At 43.1% G+C, this 23865-nt stretch overlaps 4 protein-coding genes across 16 annotated transcripts; 3 read left to right on the forward strand and 1 right to left on the reverse strand.

Moving 5' to 3' along the window:
- The first annotated feature begins 1747 nt into the window (after positions 1-1747).
- Positions 1748-12367, forward strand: LOC6728440 (tachykinins). 2 transcript variants are annotated; one of them, XM_016176883.2, is made up of 4 exons: positions 1748-1902; positions 10900-11607; positions 11773-12001; positions 12187-12367. In XM_016176883.2, exons 2-4 carry the CDS (start codon positions 10957-10959, stop codon positions 12198-12200), a joined length of 894 nt encoding a protein of 297 aa, XP_016035040.1. In that variant the 5' UTR covers positions 1748-1902; positions 10900-10956; the 3' UTR covers positions 12201-12367. The 2 variants fall into 2 exon arrangements, with proteins under 2 accessions (XP_016035040.1, XP_016035039.1); XM_016176882.2 differs by having other exon boundaries at positions 11797-12001.
- Positions 3668-7868, reverse strand: LOC6728439 (beta-galactosidase). The gene is made up of 5 exons (XM_016175161.3): positions 7690-7868; positions 5760-5978; positions 5489-5703; positions 4991-5408; positions 3668-4901 (listed from the first exon to the last, which is right to left on the reverse strand). The coding sequence occupies exons 2-5, from the start codon at positions 5975-5977 to the stop codon at positions 3842-3844; spliced, it is 1911 nt and encodes a 636-aa protein (XP_016035041.1). The 5' UTR covers position 5978; positions 7690-7868; the 3' UTR covers positions 3668-3841.
- Positions 12368-13504: 1137 nt separating the features above from the next.
- LOC6728441 (periostin) lies at positions 13505-21990 on the forward strand. Of its 12 annotated transcripts, none has more exons than XM_016176886.3 (10): positions 13506-13600; positions 14000-14110; positions 14729-14800; positions 17513-17631; positions 18035-18176; positions 19484-19675; positions 19742-20027; positions 20090-20558; positions 20627-21309; positions 21372-21990. In XM_016176886.3, the coding sequence occupies exons 1-10, from the start codon at positions 13509-13511 to the stop codon at positions 21858-21860; spliced, it is 2655 nt and encodes an 884-aa protein (XP_016035044.2). In that variant the 5' UTR covers positions 13506-13508; the 3' UTR covers positions 21861-21990. The 12 variants fall into 12 exon arrangements, with proteins under 12 accessions (XP_016035047.2, XP_016035044.2, XP_016035050.2 ...); XM_016176892.3 differs by having other exon boundaries at positions 17516-17631; XM_044923462.1 differs by having other exon boundaries at positions 13514-13600; positions 13978-14110.
- Positions 21991-22331: 341 nt separating this feature from the next.
- LOC6728442 (L-galactose dehydrogenase) lies at positions 22332-23806 on the forward strand. Its single transcript, XM_002103751.4, has 3 exons — positions 22332-22817; positions 22873-23411; positions 23621-23806. Exons 1-3 carry the CDS (start codon positions 22389-22391, stop codon positions 23679-23681), a joined length of 1029 nt encoding a protein of 342 aa, XP_002103787.1. The 5' UTR covers positions 22332-22388; the 3' UTR covers positions 23682-23806.
- The last annotated feature ends 59 nt before the right edge of the window (positions 23807-23865 follow it).

Consider the following 23865-nt stretch of genomic DNA (forward strand, 5'->3'; position numbering starts at 1 on the left):
GTATATTTATGTAGCTCCGCAGCGGCGCGGCTATTTGCACAAGCGAAAAGGCTTTGTGGCGGCGGTCTTATTTGATTTTGATAATCAAATCACAAATTGCTTGTCTATCGATGGGCAATTTTATTTTAATTAAATGCTAATTATGTTTACCAAATGGTTGGAGTAAATATTTGTTGCGTCACCGGGGACAATTGTTTATCACCCACCAAACTGGAGCTCGTTTAGTTGGAAATCCGTCTAATTGTTTGGAGGGTGAGGAATTGGCTATTTTTTTTTTGCCCCGAAATCTGTTGCAATTTATATGCAAATTTTTCAGCGGGCTCTCTATACACTGTAACTTTTACGACTCAATCGCGCGAAAAGGCGGAAGGCAGTCGTCCTGCAAGAAAGGATGCGCAGATAAGATGCCAGCAGGAAGCGGCGGTGCTTCCACGTTTAATTTTAGACCGAAAAACTGGCGTTGTAGTGGCTGCAAGTTGCAACGAGCTGGCCCCCGGATGTGTGTGGCATCCACTTGGCCTTTCCGCGTGGCGTGTGGAGGGTTGCGCCCGATGCGGGTGATGCGGGTGATCCGGGTGTTGTCTTATCTCAAATGCCGCGACCTCGCCTCAAGTGCATTGTTGATGGTCGCGACCCGTTGAAATCTGGCTGCAACGACTTTTCCGGCTCGTTTTCTGACGCATTTGAGACGAATCCGCTTGGACGCTTTAAATTTGATTTAATTTCAAAGTGATTGAAATACGGCTTAAAAGTCAAAATGAGACTGCAAGTATGCAGTGCATCTTATAGTTCCATTCATATCCATTCCATAGAGTATAAGTTTGAAACTTAATGTTTATCAGAATCCACAACAGCTTGAATATTAAAATAAACCTAAGTTTATACTACGCAAAAAAAAAAAAAAACAATTCAGCAATAATTTTGATGTATTTAAAATGTAAAATATTCATGGCTAATATATTGAATGCAATCATAAATACTATCTATATATAAAAAAGCACAACATTCTTTTGTAATTAACTATTTTCTATAGAACGTAGTCCATTTTCATTGCATATCTCGTTTGTAGCCAATAATTGTTTCGAATAGCCACTTACAACATTTTTTTTTAAAACACCCAACACAGTGTTGAAAAGGTCAATGTTTTGTTTGCTTTATAGGCGGCATATGGGAACAATTTTAATTACAAATTTTTTGGACAAACATCCAGGGAAAAATCAACAAAGTGCATCATTTTTATTTGTCCATTTCGCAGGCATATGGTAAATCATAAATATTAAAATAAACCCAAAACAGCAAGCGAAATTAATATTTCCTTCTACGCGAAACTTTACCATTTGGCCAGTTTGGATGCTGTTGCTCCCATTCTCATTTCGCTTTTCGTATCTTCTGCTCCTTTTGTGTTTTGCCTTTTTCGCATTTCGCCTACTTTTTGCATATGTTTTATTCACATATGCAAACAGAATTTCCGTTCAATTCAATTGCTCCGGCGAGGAGTCAATTTTTTATTCCACGCTGAAGTGGCGGCCGCATAAAAGAGCACACACACCGCATCGCCACACTCGCACACACACACACTCACACCTCGTATCGCTTCAGATTCTATTCGACCAATTGTTGATATCCACGAGCGCACACACACACCCTCGCACCCACACTCGCACACACACACACACACCAGCCGAGGCAGCTCGTGTTCCGCTGAACTTCGTGTCCTGCCGGTCGGGCTTCCTGTTTCGTTTCGGCCTTATCCTTCTGCCGCTTTTATAAAGGTCCGTTGTCGCTTCGATCTGTCGCTCAGTTGTTGCATACTTCTCGGCGCGTTCGGTACGCGAGCATTTGGACAAACAGTTAGATAGAACTGAAAGTGAAAGATATTTCCCAAGCGAATTGGCTCTATTTGTAAGTGAACTTCAGCATGAACACTTTATTAGCCTGATGCAGTTTTCTGCTTAACATTTAACATGATATTTACTCAAATAACTTGAGCAGTGATTTCTTATGAACAAAACAATTTTCAAAATATATAGAAACTTTGTAATTGAAAGTGATATTTGCTGCGATCAAAGATAACTTGTATCTTAAAATAAAAAGTATGTTCTAAGCTTACAACTACGTTATTTTTGAAAGTAATGGTCTTAAAAAAAAAGCTTTTTAAATAAATGATGCCTCTGTCATAATAATGTCAAAAATTAGCTGAAAAACAACACATTCAAACTTTTATGCTTCGGCATGTTAAGAGTAATGTTTGAGCTTTGTTATCAGATTTTATATCCCATTTGATCTCGTGGGTCTGCTTAATATAATCAACAAGTTTTTATGACAGCACATTTGTCCAGTCTGAACATAAAACTTCTTGGGTGGCATTCAGCCAATTTAAAGAAGAGAAAACAAGACGTTTTCACTTAATGCTGACAAATTTCGCACATTAAGAAATATTAGAAACTAAAAAAAACACTCCCAATAATGTGTTAATTGGCCTGATTAGCTGACAAGATCCTTCTAACGATTCTAACGAGTGATAAAAAAGAGGCAGTTGACCAAGTTCTTTAGGACTTTCGCAGTGCAGTTCCTTTTGTTTTTACATATTTGGGTCCGGCGGGAGCTGAAACATTGTTTATGGAGGATGGTCGTCATCAATTGACAGCCGGCGGGCAGAGCTAATAAAAAGCAACATCAATGCAGGGCAGCAGATTTCGGAATTGGGATGGCGATGGCACACATCCGGTGGCAGCACGCAACGCCATCCCATTAGGGAAGCACTCTCCCAAAAAGCCACTATGGCCACTGGACTGGCTGGGTGGCCACGGGTGACATGAGGCGGCGCTTTAAAACCGCCCCTGGGTCTTAACTTGTTTTATGTCAACTTGGACAACGAGAACAGGGCAATTACAGCATGTGTAGCCAGCAAAAAAATAAAACACAAATACTTGAGCTGCAGCTGCGCCTAAAAGAAAGATCCTTTAAAATGTAAGCCACTGCATGTGAATGTGTGTGCGTGTGTGTGAGCCAGGACTAATTAACCCGGCCAACAACTGTAGCTGCCGCACTCATTACGGCAACAAGAGATGGTCAAGTAGGGAGTGATTCTCCGGCCCGGGAGCACTCCGTGTAATGTCAACATGCCCAGGTACACAATTTGGGTAAATATTTTATTACAGTTTGGGAGAACTGAAGGGCGATGAAACTATTAGTTCGTTAATTTAGCATAAATATTAATAGGGAAAAGAATGCAGAATGCGAGAAAATAAACAACACTTTTTAAACAATTTTAAGAATCCTAACAGTTTCTTAGTTCCTGTAAATAAAATATATATTTTGGGTCAGTTCATTGGAAAACTCCATCCTAAGATATCGCAAAACTCCACGACATGTACACATTTCAAAATCAACAGCGGTTATCTAACATGTTCTTAGGAAACCCAAATGCCAGCGGGAACGAATGGAGTGGGGTTGTCATAAAAAACTTTTGGCAACCTAAAAAATCAACGAACCAAGACGCAACTCATTTTCCGACTCGCCTTTGACTTACTCTGGCTCATCATCAGCGCATTTCTGTGGATTTCAATTTCAATCATTAGGGATTAATTTGGCCCAGGCACAAAGGTCACACATGGCAGGCCTGTCGCTACTCCATCCCCGCATGCCCCCACAGCTTTAATGAGTCTTTTACAAAAGGGATAACGAGGCAGACAGGACGCGTCCGTCTCGGAGTTGCTTTAATGTCTTGCAAAGAACTTAAACCGCATAAATTTACATTAAGATCTACATAAACGGATGATGATGCATGATGTATGGCTACAGCGATGGATGCAAGTCGCACAGGTCCTTAGGCCGACGACTAAACGGTCCTCGCATTCAGAATGGGGGTATCCCGGAAGTGCAGCTCCTGTGAGGTGGGTGTCTGCTGGTACTCCACCACCACCAGTCGATTTGAGCCCACCTTGAGCACAGCGGCCGGAACATACAGGGTGACTTGAGGTCCCACCAGGGGCCAGTACCTGCCGAGATTTTCGCCATTCACAAAGACAATGCCCTTGCCCCAGCCGGACATGTCCAGATAGGTGTCCGCCAGATCAGACTCCTTCTGGATGTCCAGTTGACCGTGGTAAATGGCCGGACCAGTGCGCAGCATTGTGCGCAACTTCTTTAGCTCCTGGAAGCCCTGACGAACTGCCTCATCCGATTGGGTAATCAGCTGCTCCAGATTGTCATACGACTCGAGAGGGAATTGGGTCATGTTCCAGTTGCTCAACACCTGCTTGTCCAGTCGCACATCCCGCAGGATGCCCTTAAAGTCGTTCAGCTGACGACCGTAGTTGATGCGTCCCTGATTCTCTACGATGATCTGCAACCTCCGCCCGGCACTTGCACTGATTGGCAAGTCGAACACGGGTGTTTCCCTGGCCAGAATACCCACAAACTCACCATCCACATAAACGTAACCTCGATCCGCTAGTCCGGGAACGCTAAGGATGCTCGGATCACGCTGGAAACTGGGCAACCAGGTCTCGTAGAGCACCAAGCCAGAGTACTGTCCCAAAGCCTCGAAGCTCTTCGGCTTGGCGGACTGCACAAATCCGGTGGAGAGCCGAGCTCTCGCCTCCTGCGAAAGAAGACTACAGCAGGTGGTTAGACGCACAGTTCCGTAGGATCGCTTGGGCACGGGTCCGGGCACGGGTTGATTTGGCAGCGGGAGATAGCGGCCAATGATGCGTCGCAGAGCCTGGTATTTGGGTGTGGGATCCCCCGCCTCCGTCATGGGTGCATCGTAATCGTAGCTGGTGATGTCCGCCATGTAGTTACCGGGTCCAATGTCATTGGCACCAGCTGTGAATCCGAAGTTGGTGCCGCCGTAGAACATGTAGAAGTTCACACTGGCACCATGATCCAGCATGTTTCTGGAAGCCAAGGCATGGTTATATATACGATATTATAATTATAATTTATAATTTATTATCTATAATTTATAACCAAATTAGAAACTTACATAAAAGTGGAGGTAATCGATTGGGTGCTAACATTGGCCATCGGCTCCGTCCAGTGGGTTAGCCAGCCGGGATAGTATTCCGCATTGACCAGCGGACCCTTCGGCTGATACCTTCTAAGTTTGGCCCAAATGGGCTTGAGATCGTTCGTGGCTCCAAAGTCCATGGTCGCTAGGACGCCCTGGATTTTTCCACAGCGCAGCACACTGGGTCCATCGTTGGTGAAGAGCACTGCCTGACCTTTGACATGACTCTCGGTCTCGTCGCGTAGCCAATTGCGATAGTTGAGATCGCAGGCAAAGAACGAGCCATATTCGTTCTCCACCTGAACCATGATAATTGGCCCACCATTGCCATACAGATATTTGCTCATCTTGGCAAACAGTTGGGTATACCAAATGCGAATTTCGCTAAGATAATCTGGTACATTCAGGGAATTAAGCAGTTAAGCATAAGCAATCTTAAAAATTCATTAAATTAAATTAAAAATTAATACTCACTGACATCTGCTGTCCGGAGCTGAATGCCCGGATACTTATTTAGCAGCCAGTAGGGAAAGCCGCCCATGTCACGCTCCGCACAAATATACGGGCCCGGGCGGAGGATGACCAGCAGATCCTCGCCCACGGCCAGGCGTATAAAGTGCTCCAGATCGGCAATGCCGCTCCAAACATAAACGCCATCCCGCGGATTGTGCAATGACCACTCCACATAGCTGGTAGTTAATGGAAACATGACTATTGAACCATTATAACCATAGTAGTGACTTACGTAGTCACCGCATTCAGACCCGCGGCTCTCATGGTCCTAAGATGCCTCTGCCAGGTGGCTGGATGAGCACGGAAGTAGTGGAAGGAACCGGCAATGAATCGAAATGGTTCGCCATCCTTTAGAAACTGATCCTTCTCGTAGTCCACTACGAAAGTGCGATTCGCTGAAACAGCTCCTAGCAGCGGTAGTAGAGCCACCAGGACCACACTTAACTTCATTCTAAAGGATTACAGTGGGGAAGATAATATAGCAATTAAGATACTGGGAATCGCAAGTATGTCTTGCCTAAAATTTCATTATATTTATCATTAAAGTGATATTTACTTTGGTTACACGCGTACACACTAGCTTCGTTAGTACAAAAAAGTAATCTTTTCATTCCTGATAAATCTATAAAGTAATTGTAACTGTTTAAGTAATTGAAAGTAGCAAAAAGATACGCAGCAAAATGATTAAACTACTAAAATGTGACTTATGTACGCTACAACAAATGTTTTATGAACGTATTGTGTGCATTTTTTAACAGATTCTCGAATTATTCAACAAATTCCTTTAAGTGTTCTGTTTTCTCTAGCCAACGTTTATCTTCCGGATAGTCCGAAGACCCATCCCGTTCCGCTTCCTAGTGAATCAATCTAAATCAGCCCAGTTGAGTTCATCGCAGTGCAGAGCGTGTCTCGTTTCAGCTGAAATGTTTCAATTGAAGTTCACGGCTCAATTGCTTAGTGACAACAAAACGATAAAATCTTTTGTTTGTTTTGCTTATGAATTGTTTGAAATTAATTCCATTTACCCAGACCGCCCAGAACTTATTGGCTTGAGCTGTGTTTGGTCTGCTGTTGCATTTCCTTCGGGTCTCGTTAATTAATGCAAGCTCACCCTAAGTCAATTATTTAATCTGGCTTCCTCGCGCGGAGTAGTGTTTCATATAAAACTTTTTCTTTTTTTTTTTCTTGTTATTTCCACAGCAGCTGTTCCACAATAATAATGGATTGTTATTTCTGTATTCGGACACTCTGTTATGAATTCATTCTTATCGGCACCATTTGTTGCTCTTCACTTTCTTCATTTTATGCGATTTGACAAAACGAACGCTACGTGTGTTTGTGTTCTATTTTATTTTTAATTCCCGATGCGGATTGTTTTGATAACGCTGAACTATGAAATATTGTTGCAGGCAGCATTATGCTTATTAAAAATCATTTTTGTGATTCATTATCCTCTGATGCTTGTCCGTCAGCAGTTTATAAATGTTTTCCGCTTGGAAAGTTTGCTTATAAATTCGTTTTATGATTCATTTAGGCATTTTAAAGCACTATAATTGACTAATTTTGGCAGGAGGTTATTTTATTTAATATTTGCCCCAATGAACTCAAAAATTTCATATAAAATTTCCATTACTTTAGGAAATCTTCATTGTTTAGCTAAGACAAATACTGAATGAAATGAAGTCATTCATGCCTTATTGACATGAAATAAACAGTTTAATTGAATTAAGTTGAATATTAAAAATACACAAATGCTTACATCCGATGGTGATTTACACGCTGTGATTCCCTATCTCTTATCACTGAATGGAATGCCCCTTAAACCGATAAGGCAAGTGCTACCCTCTAACCAAATGATCTCTAAATTAACCTGTAATAAATACACTTTCATCAAAAAACTTCTCGTAATTCGAATATATTCCAAGGGAAAATCCGAACGAGAACGCAAAGTAAATTTTAGGCATCTGACCTAAATAGATTATTTTGCATGCCAGTTACCGACTTTACAAAGCTGGATTCCCACTGCGTGTTCCGCTTAACTTTACTGGCAATTAGACGAGAAAGTTGGCGATCGCCGCTTTTTTCTTTCGAAAGAAGTCCAGGTTTTTTTTCGAAAAAACAAAGCCAGCCAAACGATCTCCAATTATTCATATGACACTCACCTCGCCGATTTGCAGCTACACGCAGTGAAAGAAGTATTTAACTTTAGTGTTGATTTAGAGCACAGACGATACAAAAACACAGAATACGATCGCGATGGGTGCAATTAGTAGGAGGAAAGTGCGACAACTGTTCTGCTTCAAATCCAAATTCAAACTGATCGTGCGGTGACCAGAAACCGCGATTAAGTGCAGAACAGAACCAAGAAGCGGCTGGCAACATGAGGCCAGCGCAATTGCAGCGCAGCGGCAACATTGTTGAGCAACATTTGTCCTAAACTATGGGACAAAGAAAAAACTAAGGAAGTAAATGTAGACAATATTTTAATGAATTTATAATACAACACCTATTGTGTATTATTGGTAAAAACTGAAGCGTTTGTTTTCCTATTATTTATTTTTTTTTTGTTGTTTATGATTCTTATGAAACAACCCATTTGTTTAAACCCTTTTAGCTGGGCATTACATCAAATGATCCTTGACTTTTAACCTACTGCTATTGATGCTGTCCCTTTTTGCATATATTGTTGGTCTGTTCAATATTCCATGCCCCCCGAGCATGTCGAAGTCGTTTTCCTAAAAAATTAATGTAAATTTATTTAAAATCCCCACGCATGCCGGTGGAAATTCGAAATTGGGCTGCAGCTGCTGGTAGAAAAGAAAAGGAGTCGATTTCAAATTATGGTCACGCCTCATTTTTTATGCATTAACCGTGTGTGTATTTGCTTTCGGCCTGAACTCTAACTTCCTTTTCGCATGCAAAATAGGGTGACATGGAAGTGCAGCCGCGGGCAATTGGCCGAAAAGTTAGTTCCACGTTGTTTTATTATTAATTTCATACATTTCTGCTGGGCCTCTCTGATTCCGTCCGTCTGTCCTGGGCTCACATTGCGTAGTCCTTGCTTACAACTGGGCTAATGGGCACATATTACCCAACCACGAAAAAAAAAGGCCCACACACACACGCTAGCAAACCAAAGGCCAAGCAAACAATGTGTTGGCCAAAATGTAAATCTAGACGTGGGACGACTTGGCACGTCTTTAATCTCGCACGCCTGTCGGCAGTTTAAAGTGTCCTTTGGGATGCACACACACACACCCCGAGGCACACACACACACGCACGTTCTGGGACAGAGAGTGTCCTACATAGACAATTAGACAACAGACACGGCCAAGTTAACAGCTTATCCGCATTAAGGCAGCGGTGGGAGTTGAGTTTTCCTAGTGCCGTTCCATTGTCCAACTGCCGCCTGTCAGCCCGATGTCCTGGCGTCCTCATGTCCTGCCAGGACGTGGCTTGACGAGCCGTTAGCAGGTAGCTCGAGAACCGGAAGTTCGCCACATTTGCACACGGTTAATTTTGCAGCAGCAAACTTTGCTGGAATTAGTTGGCCACAGTGGAATAAAATGGCAAATTTCAAGGTAAAAAAAATTATGTAAAAAGTAATTGAAATCTAAAAGCGCTGCAAAAAAGATTAATACAAGCAATAAAATGTTAATTAGTATTTAGTAATGATTTTCAGTTAACATAATATCCTGTTTTTTAAGCAAACTGCTGCTTATGCCCACTGTTGGTTTAAAGTACAACCCACATGTTCTGATGCTTTGACATTTGAGAGCCTCTCCTCTAGTCCCTAAAACTATATTTTTTATCCTTAAAAAAAACATCAAACTTTGGAGCCTTTCAAGCACTTTGGCTCCATTCCAACTCCAAGCAAACAGAGCCATCGTAATCATAACAGCGATGAGCCCTAAGTGCCTAACCCACCTGTTGATTGTGGCAAACTCGACATCAATTGAATTCAAATGCATTTCGCTAAGTTCAATTGAATTGCCTCTGCACTTTTCTGCTCGAGGCTGCAATGTTTGCTTGTTTGCGGTTGTTGTCGCCGCCGGTGGCAATCAATTGAATTACATGTTTGTTGTTTCCTGTGCGCATCGCATCGTTAGACGTCGCCACAGTTTTTACCATCTATTGCTCCTGTTGCAGCTGCCACTTCGACACCATCACCCCCCTTCTTTCCCACAGGGTATTAGCCAGCAGGCCAGGGGTTTATTTGCATGGCAATTTCACTTTACAAGGCGTGGCATAATCATGCGTGGCGTCAACTCGTTAGAGATACTTGCGGCATGGGATGCTGCATCTAAAAGTATACGAACAAAATCTAGTTGTAAAAAAGAAACGATAAATTTAAATAAAAATTAAATTAAGGAAAGATTTTATCTAAATCTAAAACAAATCTAAATTCATTACTAACTGCATTTAATTTATAAAATAACTGACTGCATCTAATTTGTAACATAAATTAATAATAATGAAAATCCCATTCTGTAACCTTAAAATTGTTAAATTTTATGGGATTTAAATTCTTGAGTGTACTTTGCCCCACTTCGTCCTTTGTGTTTTCACCATGAGTTGCAGCATCAGCCGACGTTGCACTTGCACTCGATTGCATCTCGCCTAAAGGCCACCACTCATGAGCATCCAAATCTACATATATGGATACTTCCGCAGAAATTTGCGCCACTAAAAATAGCGAATTGCAGTGGTTATGATCTAATATTTGCATAGAATTTAAGTATTATTTTTAGTATTTATTTAGATTGTATTATTTTTTTTCTTTAATACTATGTTGCATGAGTGTGTGTTGCAAACCATTCTGTTAGCCCCCAAGCTCCTTAACCCATTCACACCCCCCGCGAATCCCAGAAAGCGAGTACAACAAGGTCAAGTAGACGCCGCCGCGGGGAATTTGCGAGTCTAAGTGCACTAAAGCAAGTGTATGCAAAAATAAAAAAAAAATAAAAAAGGAAAATCAAAACAAACAAAGCAGGAAATGAAATGGAAAACATTTTTAAGGGGTAACTCTTCATGCGCCCTTTCTTTATAATACCTGTAGTAATTATTTTATTTCTGTAATTGCATACGTGAGTAAGAATATAATATTAAGTATTTATAAGCAAGAAAAACTAAAAGCTAAATTCATTTAAATTTTTATAAAGCAGCTGAGTGGAGTCTAGTTAAATCAACATAATTAGAAAGTGATTATATTTAGGTGCTCATTAGATATAAACACTATTTGATTTTTAAAAAAATGTAACTATTTTCTAAATAAACATTTTATCAACATGTGCTATAAAATATCTAAATATTTATCTGACATAATTACACAAAAAGTGCATTGTAGTTAATCATCGATTTTCTCCCCAAGTTCGCTTTTCCAGCAGCGCATCGATTTCCACGCCCGCCTAAAAGCTCGCCACATCCAATGCGCCCTCTGAGCGGTTTGATAGCGGTGGCGCTGCTGCTGCTGCTCCTGCTGACGGCACCATCGAGTGCGGCGGACACGGAGACGGAGTCCTCCGGCAGTCCACTGACGCCCGGCGCCGAAGAGCCACGCCGAGTGGTGAAGCGTGCGCCCACGTCCAGCTTCATTGGGATGCGTGGCAAGAAGGACGAGGAGCACGACACCTCGGAGGGTAACTGGCTGGGATCGGGACCCGATCCGCTGGACTACGCCGACGAGGAGGCGGACAGCAGCTACTCGGAGAACGGGCGGCGACTGAAGAAGGCACCGCTGGCCTTTGTGGGCCTGCGTGGCAAGAAGTTCATACCGATCAACACCCGCCTGTCCGATGTCCTGCAGAGCCTCGAGGAGGAGCGCCTGCGGGATAGCCTGCTGCAGGACTTCTTCGATCGCGTGGCCGGGCGTGATGGCTCAGTGGTGGGCAAGAGAGCGCCCACCGGATTCACGGGCATGCGAGGCAAGCGGCCCGCCCTGCTGGCCGGAGACGATGACGCGGAGGCGGACGAGGCCATGGAGCTGCAACAGAAGCGGGCGCCGGTCAACTCCTTTGTGGGGATGCGCGGCAAGAAGGACGTCTCGCACCAGCACTACAAGCGGGCAGCTCTCTCCGATGTAAGTCGACTTACCTTGCAAGTACAGTGGTCTCTCTTGATGAGCTCATTAAAGCCTTAAAAGCACATTGCAAATCAAAGTTTTAGTATTTTTTGAATAATACATAAAAGAGACCATAGTATGGCGTATTGTAGTCAATCTTTGTGAAGATCTAATCGACCCCAGTTCTGGCACACTTTCTTTAAAAAGTCCTATGACTTGAGGGGAAAACAGCAGCGCTTCGCGGACTTCAACAGCAAATTTGTGGCGGTGCGTGGCAAGAAGAGCGATCTGGAGGGCAACGGAGTCGGGATTGGAGAGGATCATGAGCAGGCTCTGGTGCATCCATGGCTCTACCTGTGGGGAGAAAAGCGAGCGCCCAATGGATTCCTGGGAATGCGAGGCAAACGGCCAGGTACAAATTCATTTAACCAACATTTATTAGTTTAAAAAGATGTTGTATACACTTTTCAAACTTAAGGTGGCAACCTATTATTAAGGCCACTTAAACTGCTGAATTTAGTCATTATTATTTATTGCTTGCAAATCGGGGAAACCCACTTTTATACCTAATTAATTATGTATTTTGATTATTCACAGCACTTTTCGAGTAGGCGATGTTGAGCGATTTGAAAGATCTTGATGGAAGTTCCTCTTAGAGCTACAAAACTAGGAAATGCGAAAGTAGATGGACGCCGGAGACCGGGAGAGCAGATTTGGAAACAGATTGGATCACAAGAGTGTTTCAAATAATCGCTGGGCTGGAGATTATTTCAAACACGGACACAGCAAAAACACACAAAATTTCAGCTTACTGCATAACGAGACTTGCGAATAATTTATTGTGAATTTATTTGAAAATTGAATGAAGATGCTTCGATGAGTGTGTGTGGGTTCAATTGTACTATTTGCATATCTAAGTGTAAACTTTTAATCAAAATTATGATGAACATTAAACTAGAAGAAGTTCAAATGCACAAGATTAACAGAAAAGTGGCAAAGTATTTATTTATTTAAATCAAATATATTTAAAACGAATATACTAAAAGATACATTTCAGTTGTGGTACATCTACGTATACAAAATATATATACACCTACATTAATAGCACAAATAAATATTGTAAATAATGAATAAATATTTATTTCTGAAACTGATAACTACGATTTTTACATGGAGTTTCAATAACAAAAATTGACTGAAATCAAGACAATGAGCAATTAAACACAAGAACACATTAAAAAGTCTTCTCACAGTTCCAAGAATTTCAATTTCATGTAGCTACAAGCTGACATCTTGTTTATACAAAACAATAAAAACCGATCGGAACAGTTTCAAAATATGAGGAGACTCCTAATAAGGCGGAACCGACCAGAAACCGCAGTGATTGATGGGTGTTAGAGGTTACGGGAATATCCGAAATTTCAAGTGCGCACTAGACCTGGCTAACAAATTCAGGTAGGACATTACCAGAAACGCTCTAGGTGCAGTTTTACCTGAAAATTGTTCTAGGAAATGGAAAATATTCGAAATGAATAAGTTTGAAATGATCGTCAAGCAAAAGTCTGAAATAATATGTAACCTATGTTATAGGATGTATTCTTCAGATTCTACACACTTTTAGTTTCTGTTTTTTATGCCAAATTATACAGTAATTTTTGAAAAAGTACTATGATTAATAAAAGTGCTTCGTTTCGCTCGCTTTTCTATGAAGTGTTAATAGCTGGCACTTTCACAATTTGTTCGAACCTCCTGCCACCCGCACTATTTGCATATATGTATGTACGTATGTATATACACCGATTTCAAAGCGTCCCCAAAAGTTCTCTCCGTTCTCCCAAAGCTCCCATGATCACTACATGCGATTTTATGGCGGCAGAGGAATCGACGGCGACTGCGGCAGAGCAGCTTATAAATACCAGATGCTCGACGTTCTTGGGCAGTTAGTTTTAAACTGCGACTTGAAGCGGCAACATCGTCGGATCAAGCAATCCCAACCTATAACCACTTTTTCGTGAGTGCCACAAGTGCCCGTTTTTTAACGATTAACTGCAGCCAAAGGAGCTAAAGACATTTGATAATTGAGTGTATGTGCCAATTTTTGTAAAACAAGACAATTGACAATAATTACACGTGAGCGACAGGCGGTATATGTCGTCCATCCGTTGTATATTTACAATTAATGCGTGAAGACAGTGGAAAATTTTCTTCGTCGATCGTCGCTCTCACTCCCAAAATCAGTCACCTACATACGCGAGTGCAGCGCTGCGTGGAAAACCTGTATTTCTTCGGGTTTCCCAGCTGTTTTTCCATCCATCGCGGTGAAATTTCTCGAATCCAACCAGCCATTCAGCCAGCTTCAGCCATTCCCTTGATTACAGCAACTTTCAGCTTGTCTCGTTCATTTTCGTAGCTCCCAACCGAGGCTCCAGATTAAGATTGTGATACCAAACATGCTACGGCTGTGGGCCTGCCTGCTCCTCCTGGGATCAATCCAGATCCAGGCGGTTCCATTCTACGGCGAGTGAGTATCAAACCGACTAGTTTTTCGTGCTGTGTAGTAGCGTTCGTTTCATGCACATTTCACGTAGTTTGAGTTGTTTGCGTTGCGGGCTAAATGGTTAACATACATCGACATCTTCTGATAAGGCATGAACTAAATGTTTGATGTTATCGGAACACAATTGAAATGCCAGGAATGCCTGGGACCCACAAAATTGAAATACTTGTCCAATTTAACATATACAATTTCATAGAATCATTGAAACAAAATTTTACCTAACATCCAAAATAATTAAAAACTTTATATTTCGAAAACATCTCAAAAACCCTATAAAAACGAATACAAGATGAGATTGATTTCATAAACTATGACTAACGAGATCCCTGAATTGAAACTTTTGATACCATCAATAATAATGTTTATAACAATATTAATATAAGCCACGAGTTAAAAACCAGGTATTTTGCCATTAGATATATATTTTACAAACACATTTCAAATAAATTGTTGAAGACCAAGAATTGCGAACAATAATCGTTAATATTAAGTGCTTAAGTCCCATAGAACTACCCCAAGTAGATTTTCCCCATTCGCCCGACCTTTTGAACCTGTCCCAATAAACAAAATGTTGAATTCCAGTTCAAGTTCTGAAGAGGTTGCCGAATTCGATGACTCCTCGGATTCCACACACGAGTCCTCAGATAACTCCAGGTGAACTATAAGTAAACGTAGTAAACCCAGCTGTTGAGCTTCCAACATTCCCCCGTAGATTTGCTCATTTACAACTACTTACCAAAGCAAACATACCGACGAGGTTTACATGTGAAACAACTTTAAAATGCTTAAACATTTTCAATATTTTGTTCCGCTGGGCCCACTGACACCATGACATAAAAGTTGGCTAATACCGGGTTCAGTGCTTTTTATGACATTTTCAAGCCCGCCGAAGCACCGAGCCCTGTTTGTTCTGGGAGAAACTTTTCGCCCGCTAAACGAAACTGCAAATAAAGTTGACCGAAATGTTTATGGCAGCGAAGGCGCTGAAAGAGCGAAAAGTTCCCCCCAGAAAGAAAGTCGAGTATATTGACCTCAATTGATAAACCTTAAACTGAAATTGTTGAGTCGCAGAGATTGTCTGCCAATAAATCCGCATCGAACTGGGTTCTTTGCCGCCATTGGGAATGTGCAAAGGCCACGATCTGAGTCTTCCATTTGTCTTTTTTCATTTTTTTTCCCCCTTTTTGCGAAAGATACCGACTGCATCGCAAGAGAACAATGTGCAACCAAAGTGGGGCAACACCGCGGGACTTGGGCAACCAAGATCCACATCTTCTTCCTCCGATCTTCTCCGGTCGCCCTCCACACTTGGCTGACTTTGCCACCTTTGGGTTCATGCCGCCGCAGGGCTCATCTTTGGCACACAAATCTCGAACGCTTTTGGCCCTGAAAGCAATTGACATTTGACACGGCACTAAGTGGCATATTGTGGGTAATGGGTAATGCGCCGGCTAAAGAATGTCCGCGCCAACTCTATAATCTGCCCTCGAATTGGGTCACCCACAATTTGGTTGCCTTTCGCATTTCCCCCCTTAAACGCTCGCCGAATGTTTTTTTGTGTTTTTTATTCTGCCTGCCACGGCTGCGCTTTAATTAAATCAGGCAGCCATTTGGTTGGATCCATCTCCGCTCTCGACGTAAACAATTCCCTGGAAATTTCTGTGGCCAATGACTTTCGCTCTGGCTCCAAGCGGACAGAATTTAGTTTGCTTACAAATAATATTCGATTCACAGATTGGATACGCAGTCTACAAATATTCCAAGTAGTCTTGAATACCATGATCATAAAACAAATACTTCAGATATTCATTAATCTTTCACAAAGTACTTAGTCATTAAACTACTGCTAAATGGACATATTTAATAGCTCATCAAACAACATACAGTTGATATTATATTTTTGCACAATTTTTGAGTTAAAGGGTATTTATTTTTAGGTTTCAAAAGTCATTCTATCTATTGTAGGATTTTTTTATTTCTTTATTCAAATGGGTTCATGAATGTATGCATTTTTAAATATTATTTGCATTCAATAATCGACGTACAGTAGTTAAAATAATGAAAAACAAATAAAAAGTTTTGACTTAAATATTTACAAGTTATATGAAATATTTATGATAACATTTTGAGCATATTCTTATTGCGAATAAATGAAGAGTTATTTTTTATTGAATATTCTTATGGTTTTTTGATTGATGGGCACACAATTGATTCAAACTGAGTGCACCTTCGCTATAGTAATTCTATAGAAGTGATTTCCAGAGAATCTGACAATTGGCAATTGGCCAAGCCTCTATATATCTATATATATAATGTCGGCTTAAGCCGCCTGTATCTGTATCTCAGCCAAAGCCGCTTTGAGCCCTGCCGATCACGTCCCGCACGGATGAGTCATCTTGGCCGAAGGCAGAACTCCAACCAGAAGTGAATCGGATACACAGAAGTACCTCAAAGTCAGCAACCCAACAAATTGTTTACGTTTCGCCTTTTCGGGCATTATTGTTTTATTATTTATTTCCAGCTAGTTTCGTTTCGTATTTTTTTTTTTCATTTAGCACTTATTATGAGCTTTTTTTAATTAGCTCCCGCGACGCGAATTTTAATGAGCCGCAGCGCAGAAAAAAAATATTTGAAGTTGGCTAACGCGTATGTATGTCTTCATAGAAAGTATCTGAGTCAGTTTTTTAGATTTCGAATGCATTGGGAGACGCAGAAAAAACCAAAAATCCGTTGACATAAATCTCAGTTGATGGATGACAAGTGCAGGAACATTTCTCAAGTTTTGTTCGCCTTTTTTGTTAGCGATTGTTTCGGCACTTAAAAAGTTATTTTCATTTGATTCTAAAAAGAGTTCCACTGACAGGCGCTTAGTATGCGGCTCAGGTAAATGCTGCGCAAAAAACCGAAACAATGAGCACGATCAGCATATATACTACATACAGATACATATATTTAGTTTGGTGGGGATAGAGTTGAGCTTCTTTTTATGCGAGGTAACAATGGAGGCATATGAATTATTGGGTCCCGGTTCCGTTTCGATTCGTTCCGCTCACCAATGGAATTTGCATGAAGGGAACACACATGGCCACACAGTAGCCAGCTAATACTGTATACACTAACCACATCTACACCACGCCCACTCCTACGCCCACTACCACCGATCTGCAGCTTTATGCCACATTTAACCCACCCATTGCCGGCGCATCGCAATCTGTTCGCGCCCCTGCCCTTCGCACCACTCGCACCGCTCGAGCCCCAAGATCCAATGCATGCCCAGGCTTCGCAGCGGATGGCGAGCGTCTGGAACGGACCCGCCCCGCTGGCGCCGCAGCTCCACTCATCATCTCACCTGTTGCCCCTCTTCAGCAGCGGATACGACACCGAGTTCGTGCCCCTGGAGCACCAGCAGCAGCCGCAGGGACGCCAGGAGACGGCGGCCACCGTTCCAGCTCAAACCCCCAGCGGTGTGGAGCAGAAGCCCTTCAGTAAGTGTTCCATTCTCTATAAAATAAAATAGAAATCCCAAAACTCATCTTATTATTTCTGTTGCAATTCGTTAGTCCAATTCAAATCCATCTGAAATTGAATCTGAATTCAAATCTGAAATTGAATCTTAATCCATAAACTACTTTGCAAAATAGCAAAAGGTAGCCAACCTTGATCAACTATGCTGATCGCTTAATTATAGTGATTGAACCATGCCATAAAAACTGCACTCGCAAATTTAGTACTTTGAAGAAAATTATGTGCAAACTTAAGCTTAGCGTAATTAGAATTGTTACTAAAGTACATTTTAAGTGTGTTAAGCAATTGTTAAAAATTTAAGCGCAGCACTAAATTTTAATTGATGCAAATATGTGGTTTCAATTGCGTTTCCTTACCTCGCAGATGTGGACACCATCACCACGGATGTGAATTCCCCAAATCCGGCCATCTTCTTCCAGCAATCGTTCCCCTTCTTTGGCAATGAGTTCTTCAATTCGTTCGGAGGCTTTGGCTTTGGAGCTGCCCAGGAGCCCTGGTGGAAGGGGTAAGTGGCATCCATCAAGGGCATTTGCCCCACTTGAAAAAGATTCCCCCCAGTTATGGTCACTAATTTGGCGTCTTTCCTAATCGCCGCACTCGAGTGATTCTGTGGCCAACTTCGCCGTTCTTGGCATTTGGCAATTAAGAGAGCACAATGTCAAGTTCATACGACCCATTAACTATATGATTGTATATATTCTATAATTGTGTAAAGTTGGATGGGTTATCGCCATCATAGAGGCAATCGAGCATATCAATTAAATGTTAAATACCAACTTAAATAATTTTCCATCCAAGATTATTCGCAGCTGAGGCTGCTTAATAATTTTCCAGGGCTCGATTGTTGCTTTAATTAATTGCCCAACCAGATATAGCATTGTATATAGGCAAAAGTGAATGAATATATAGTTATATAGTGACTATATTGGATAAGTGCATAACTACACGGTTTCCATAGCCGAGCTTGCACTTTTATAAATTGTGAAATCCACTTGTCGTCTTTTTTTGCACTGTGCGATGAACTCGTTACTGCGGGCATAGTAAATGAAAGTCACAGATGTGGCAAATTGAAAAATTAGCTGCATTACAAACTACATATATATACTTATATATATATATATACTGTGTATCTATGGTTCAGTGAGAAATTTCTAAAATCTACGCACACAATGAGTTCGCATTCAGAAACAAAAATGCGAGTAGACAGACTCCTCTCATCGCTGCCATAATTGAATTGATGGACTGGCAAAGCTGTTAAGCCAACACACACATACGCATTTATATAAAAAGTCAGTTTGTGTAGTATAACTATGCTTTCTATGCGCCAACAACTCATTGTGCAAATCCATTGGGCAAACAATCGGTTAGCGGAGTGCTGATCAACCGACTGAGTTGGATTGGGATTCGGAGCTGTGGGTACATGGGAATTTGGGGTTGAATCAGAATTATAAGCTATATAGTGCGTTGACATTTCGATTTGCACGTCTGATATATGACCAACTCATTAGCAGGTTAGACTAGACCTTTATTAAGGAATTTGTAGAGAACTTAACAGGAGAATGATCATAGCTTAAATATAGCAATGTGTTATAAGTAATTTCCTACAAACTATAAGCACAAAATGTTTCAAACTCATTGAATATAACTTATAAAACTGATGTTTTGAATATATGCATATAAAATAAACTATTTTTAAAGCATATATATTTGAGTCTCTAAAAAACTCTTGCCTTGAATTATATATGTTCATTTCGCCAAACTATTACTACATCACATTGTTAACCAATAACCAATTTATTCCGCTTCATTCAGCCCCAATGTGTGCACCGAAAAGGAGGAAGACGAGACCGTGGCCACCGAAACGGAGGCAGAAGAAACCGTGGACACCTTTGGCCAGGAACGTGATGGCGTTACCAACGTTGTGCGATCCCCACTCTTTGGCCAGTTCCAGTTCAGCGTTAACTCCTGCGCCGAGAAGCCCAACAAGCACGTCTGCACCAAGATGTAAGCAGATTACAGTACAATTACCTAATATCATCCAATTGATTGAACTCGTTAACTCCCCTGCAGCGTGAATCAAAATGGCAAGAAGAAAACGCTGACGCTGACCCGCCAGTGCTGCTATGGATATGGACGCCCCAGAAACGCTGACTTCACAACGCCCTGCGAGAAGATCGACATCAAGGATGTGGAGGCCACGGCCAGTGACATGGGTGCCAAGCAGTTCCTGGAGAGCGCACGCACCGCCGGCGAGCTGGCCGATATGCTCGGAGCAGGCAGTGGCAAGAAGGTGACCCTCTTCGTGCCCAACGACGCCGCCTTCATGGAGTACCGTGGTCACCATCAGCAGGAGAATGTGAGCATGACTTTGGTTACTAAAATTCATGTAAATAAATGAGAATTCTTTGCGAACAACAGAATGTGGAAGATGCCAAGGCCGAGGCTTCCAAGCCATCCATCTACAAACTGCACGCTGTTCTCGGCGAAGTTCAACTGGAGGACGTGCCCAATGAGAAGCTTCTGCAGACGGAGCTGCCTGACCAGAAGATCCGCATCAACAGCTACCAGCTGCCTGCGGCTTTGGGTCTGGAACCCTTCCGCTTTGCCGCCAACTGTGTGCCCATCGAGAAGCACGACAAGCTCTCGGAACAGGCCCTTGTCCACACTCTGGGCGGAGTCCTGAAGCCGCTGACCAAGAACCTTATGGACATCATCAGGGAGCGTGCGGATATGTCTATTATGCGCACCGTTCTGGAGAAGACCAACCTGAGCGCCATGCTGGAGGATGACAAGCCGGTGACCATCTTTGTGCCCACCGACGCCGCCTTCGACAAGTTGGAACCACATCTGCGTCGTGCCCTCAAGGAGGGTCGCGGTTGTGCCTCAAGTGAGTTGGTCTGGAAACTCATCCACAACCAGTTAACTAACACAAAATGATTCCCATTTATCCCGCAGACATCCTGAAGAACCACTTGCTGGACCTCACCTTCTGCTCGCTGGCCACTGTGCCGGGTGCCAAGACGACCGCCTACAACCTGCTGGGAGAACCCCTGCTCCTCAACCGCACCCACCGGGCTGCGAATCAGACTGGACCGACTCCCATCTACATCAATAACTTGGCCAAAATCATTGATGCCGATATCATGGGCACCAATGGTGTCCTGCACGTGATCGACACCATTCTGCCCACCGAGTCAGCTCTGCCCATGACCTCGCTGATGTCGCAAAAGAACCTGACCATCTTCCAGCGCTTGCTGGAGGCCTCCGGCTACGATGATCAGTTCGACGATCTGGACAACGTGACCATCTTTGCACCAACTGACAAGGCTCTACAGAACACCGAATGGGCTCGCATGCTCAAGGAACAGCCGGAGCTGTTGAATCATAACTTGGATCTGCTGGAGTTCCTTAACTACCATGTGGTCAAGCCCATGATCAAGACCTGTGACCTGTCGGAGAAGTCCCTGCCCACGGTTGCTGGATCCATTGTGCGTCTGAACCTCTACTCCACCCATGCTCTCTTCTCGGACGTGATGAACCGGGCCACGGTCAACTGCGCCCGTTTGGTGCACTTCGATGACGAGAGTTGCGGATCCGTTCTCCACCAGGTGGATCGTGCTTTGGTGCCACCCAAGAATGTGAGTTCTCCGAGGTTTTCACGGAATTTGTTGCTTAAGTTTATTTGTACATTTTTCCACAGAACATGCTTAAGCTGCTGGAGGCTAATCCCAACTACAGCAAGTTCCTGGAGCTGGTTCGCAAGGCTAATCTTACCCAGCTGCTGTCCAACGATTCGAGGAGTCTCACCCTGCTGGTGCCCAAGAACGATGTCTTCGAGGAGCTGAACGAGTCCGGTGAGGGTTCAAAGCCCGCCGATCCCATGGCCTTGGTCAAGACCCATATCGTTGAGGATGTCGTCTGCTGTGCCGGCATTATCCCAACCAACTGGCCATTTGTCCGCTCCATTGAGTCCATCTCTGGCCAGCATCTGCGTATCACTCGCGATCGTCGTCCCAAGATCGAGAACGCCGGCGTCACCAAGTGCGATGTGGTGGCCACCAATGGAATTCTCCACGAGATCAACGACATCATCGTGCCACGCCCCCAGCGCCAGCAGCAGCAGCGACCCCAGCTGATCCCGCCCGGAGCTGGCTATCAGCCACAGGGCGACTTCGATGTCTTCTTCTGAGCGGTGCTCGTCCCCATCTCATGCATATTGATATATAAAGCAGATATTTATATTTAATCTTAACGATTTGTCAACTGATTGGAAGCTCAGTATCTCCTCTGATAAATAAAATAAATAGTATTAAAACAAACATGATCGCAGTTATGTTTATTGTTCAACTGTAAGGTATTAAGAGGAATTACCTTAATTGGGAATTGGTTTTCTCTTTAAAAAATGTGGTTGGTATTTTCGAATAGCTCTTATAGAGAAATACATTCATAATGCGGGATTATATTATAATATATATATATATATATATATATATATATATAAAGAACTAAGAGCGAACATTCTCTTCCACAGCTTATCACGAAGAGAAGTTTGCTAAGGGAGGCAAATCTATTTTGGGACTCACTCATACATATGTTCAAATCATTTTTTTACCCCACTGCACTTATCAGCAGCTAAAAACACGGGGCTCAGATCATATAAAAGCGCTATTTTTCCAGAAGTTCTATTCATTCAAGCTCGTTAATTGAACAGAAAAGGATGTCGGGATCACTGCCAGCTACGTTCGTCAAGGGTTTCCACGATGAGGAGCAGGTACGTCGTATGGAGTACCGCCAACTGGGATCCACGGGTCTGCGAGTATCCAAAATTGCCTTGGGCGGTGCCACTCTCTCTAAGCTCTTCTCCGATGACTTTGATCGCGAGGAGGGCATCCGCACGGTGCAGGAAGCCATTAGATCCGGTATCAACTACATAGACACAGCTCCCTTTTATGGCCAAGGCAAATCGGAGGAGCTCCTTGGCCAGGCGCTCAAGGATGTGCCCCGGGAGGCTTATTATATAGCCACTAAAGTTGCACGTTACGAGTTGGATCCAAAGAAGATGTTCGACTATACTGCTGCCAAAGCTCGGGAGAGTGTGAAGCGGAGTCTGGAGCTGCTCCAGTTGGACAGGGTGGACATACTACAGGTGGGTTTGGTATACCAATCTATAGATTTGTCTATAAACTGACACCTTGTAACAGGTTCATGACGTAGACGCGGCTCCTAGTCTGGACATGGTGCTGAATGAGACCATACCCGTCCTCGAGGAGTACGTCCAGGCGGGAAAGGCTCGATTCATCGGGGTCACCGCCTACGATGTGGACGTGCTGAAGGAGTGTGCCGAGCGGGGCAAGGGTCGCATCCAAGTGGTGCTCAACTATGCCCGTTACACCCTGTTGGACAACACCTTGCTGCGCCACATGAAGGCCTTCCAGGAGATGGGCGTGGGCGTTGTCTGTGCCGCCGCGCACTCGCTAGGACTCCTAAGCAACGCTGGACCCCAGTCCTGGCATCCTGGCAGTCCGGAACTCCTGGCCGTGGGCAAACGGGGAGCCGAAATCTGCCAGCAGAGGAACGTGGAGCTGGGAAAGCTGGCCATGTACTATACGATGCAACTGGATGGGGCGGCCACCTTCCTCATCGGCATCCCCAACCGAAAGCTGCTGCGGATTAACTTGGACGCGGTCTTCGACGGCCTCACTCCCCACGAACAGGAAGTGCTGCAGTATCTGCGCGAAAAGTAAGTTGGCCAACAACTGGTTACGCCGAACAGGGAACTGTGCAAGTCTGATTTGGTGTTACCAATCCTGCTATTGCATCACGGGCACGAACTTGGCCTCGGCCTGGCCAAACTGGTTAATGGTCACTCGATCCAGAGCAGACTGCTCGAGTCCAACCTCCATTCCAATCGCCACAATACATTGGTTTCCTTTTCTGTCTTCGTTTCAGAGTGTTTACCAAGTCCTACAGCTGGGGCTCCACTTTATCCACGGTTAACATGTTCAAATGAGCGACCACTTGGATGGGCAATCTTGAAACTTGAGCTCCAAAACCAAGAAATATTTGGAAATGCAGGAGGAACGGATTTAAAATTAACTTTAGATTATATTATTCACTGAAATAAAATATTACAAGGAAATTTTTGAACCTATTTATTATTTATAACAGTCGGCCCAAAGGAAATTTTATGAAAA

The sequence above is a fragment of the Drosophila simulans genome, chromosome 3R (assembly GCF_016746395.2).
Source record: "Drosophila simulans strain w501 chromosome 3R, Prin_Dsim_3.1, whole genome shotgun sequence".
In the NCBI taxonomy this organism is placed as follows: Eukaryota; Metazoa; Arthropoda; class Insecta; order Diptera; family Drosophilidae; genus Drosophila; species Drosophila simulans.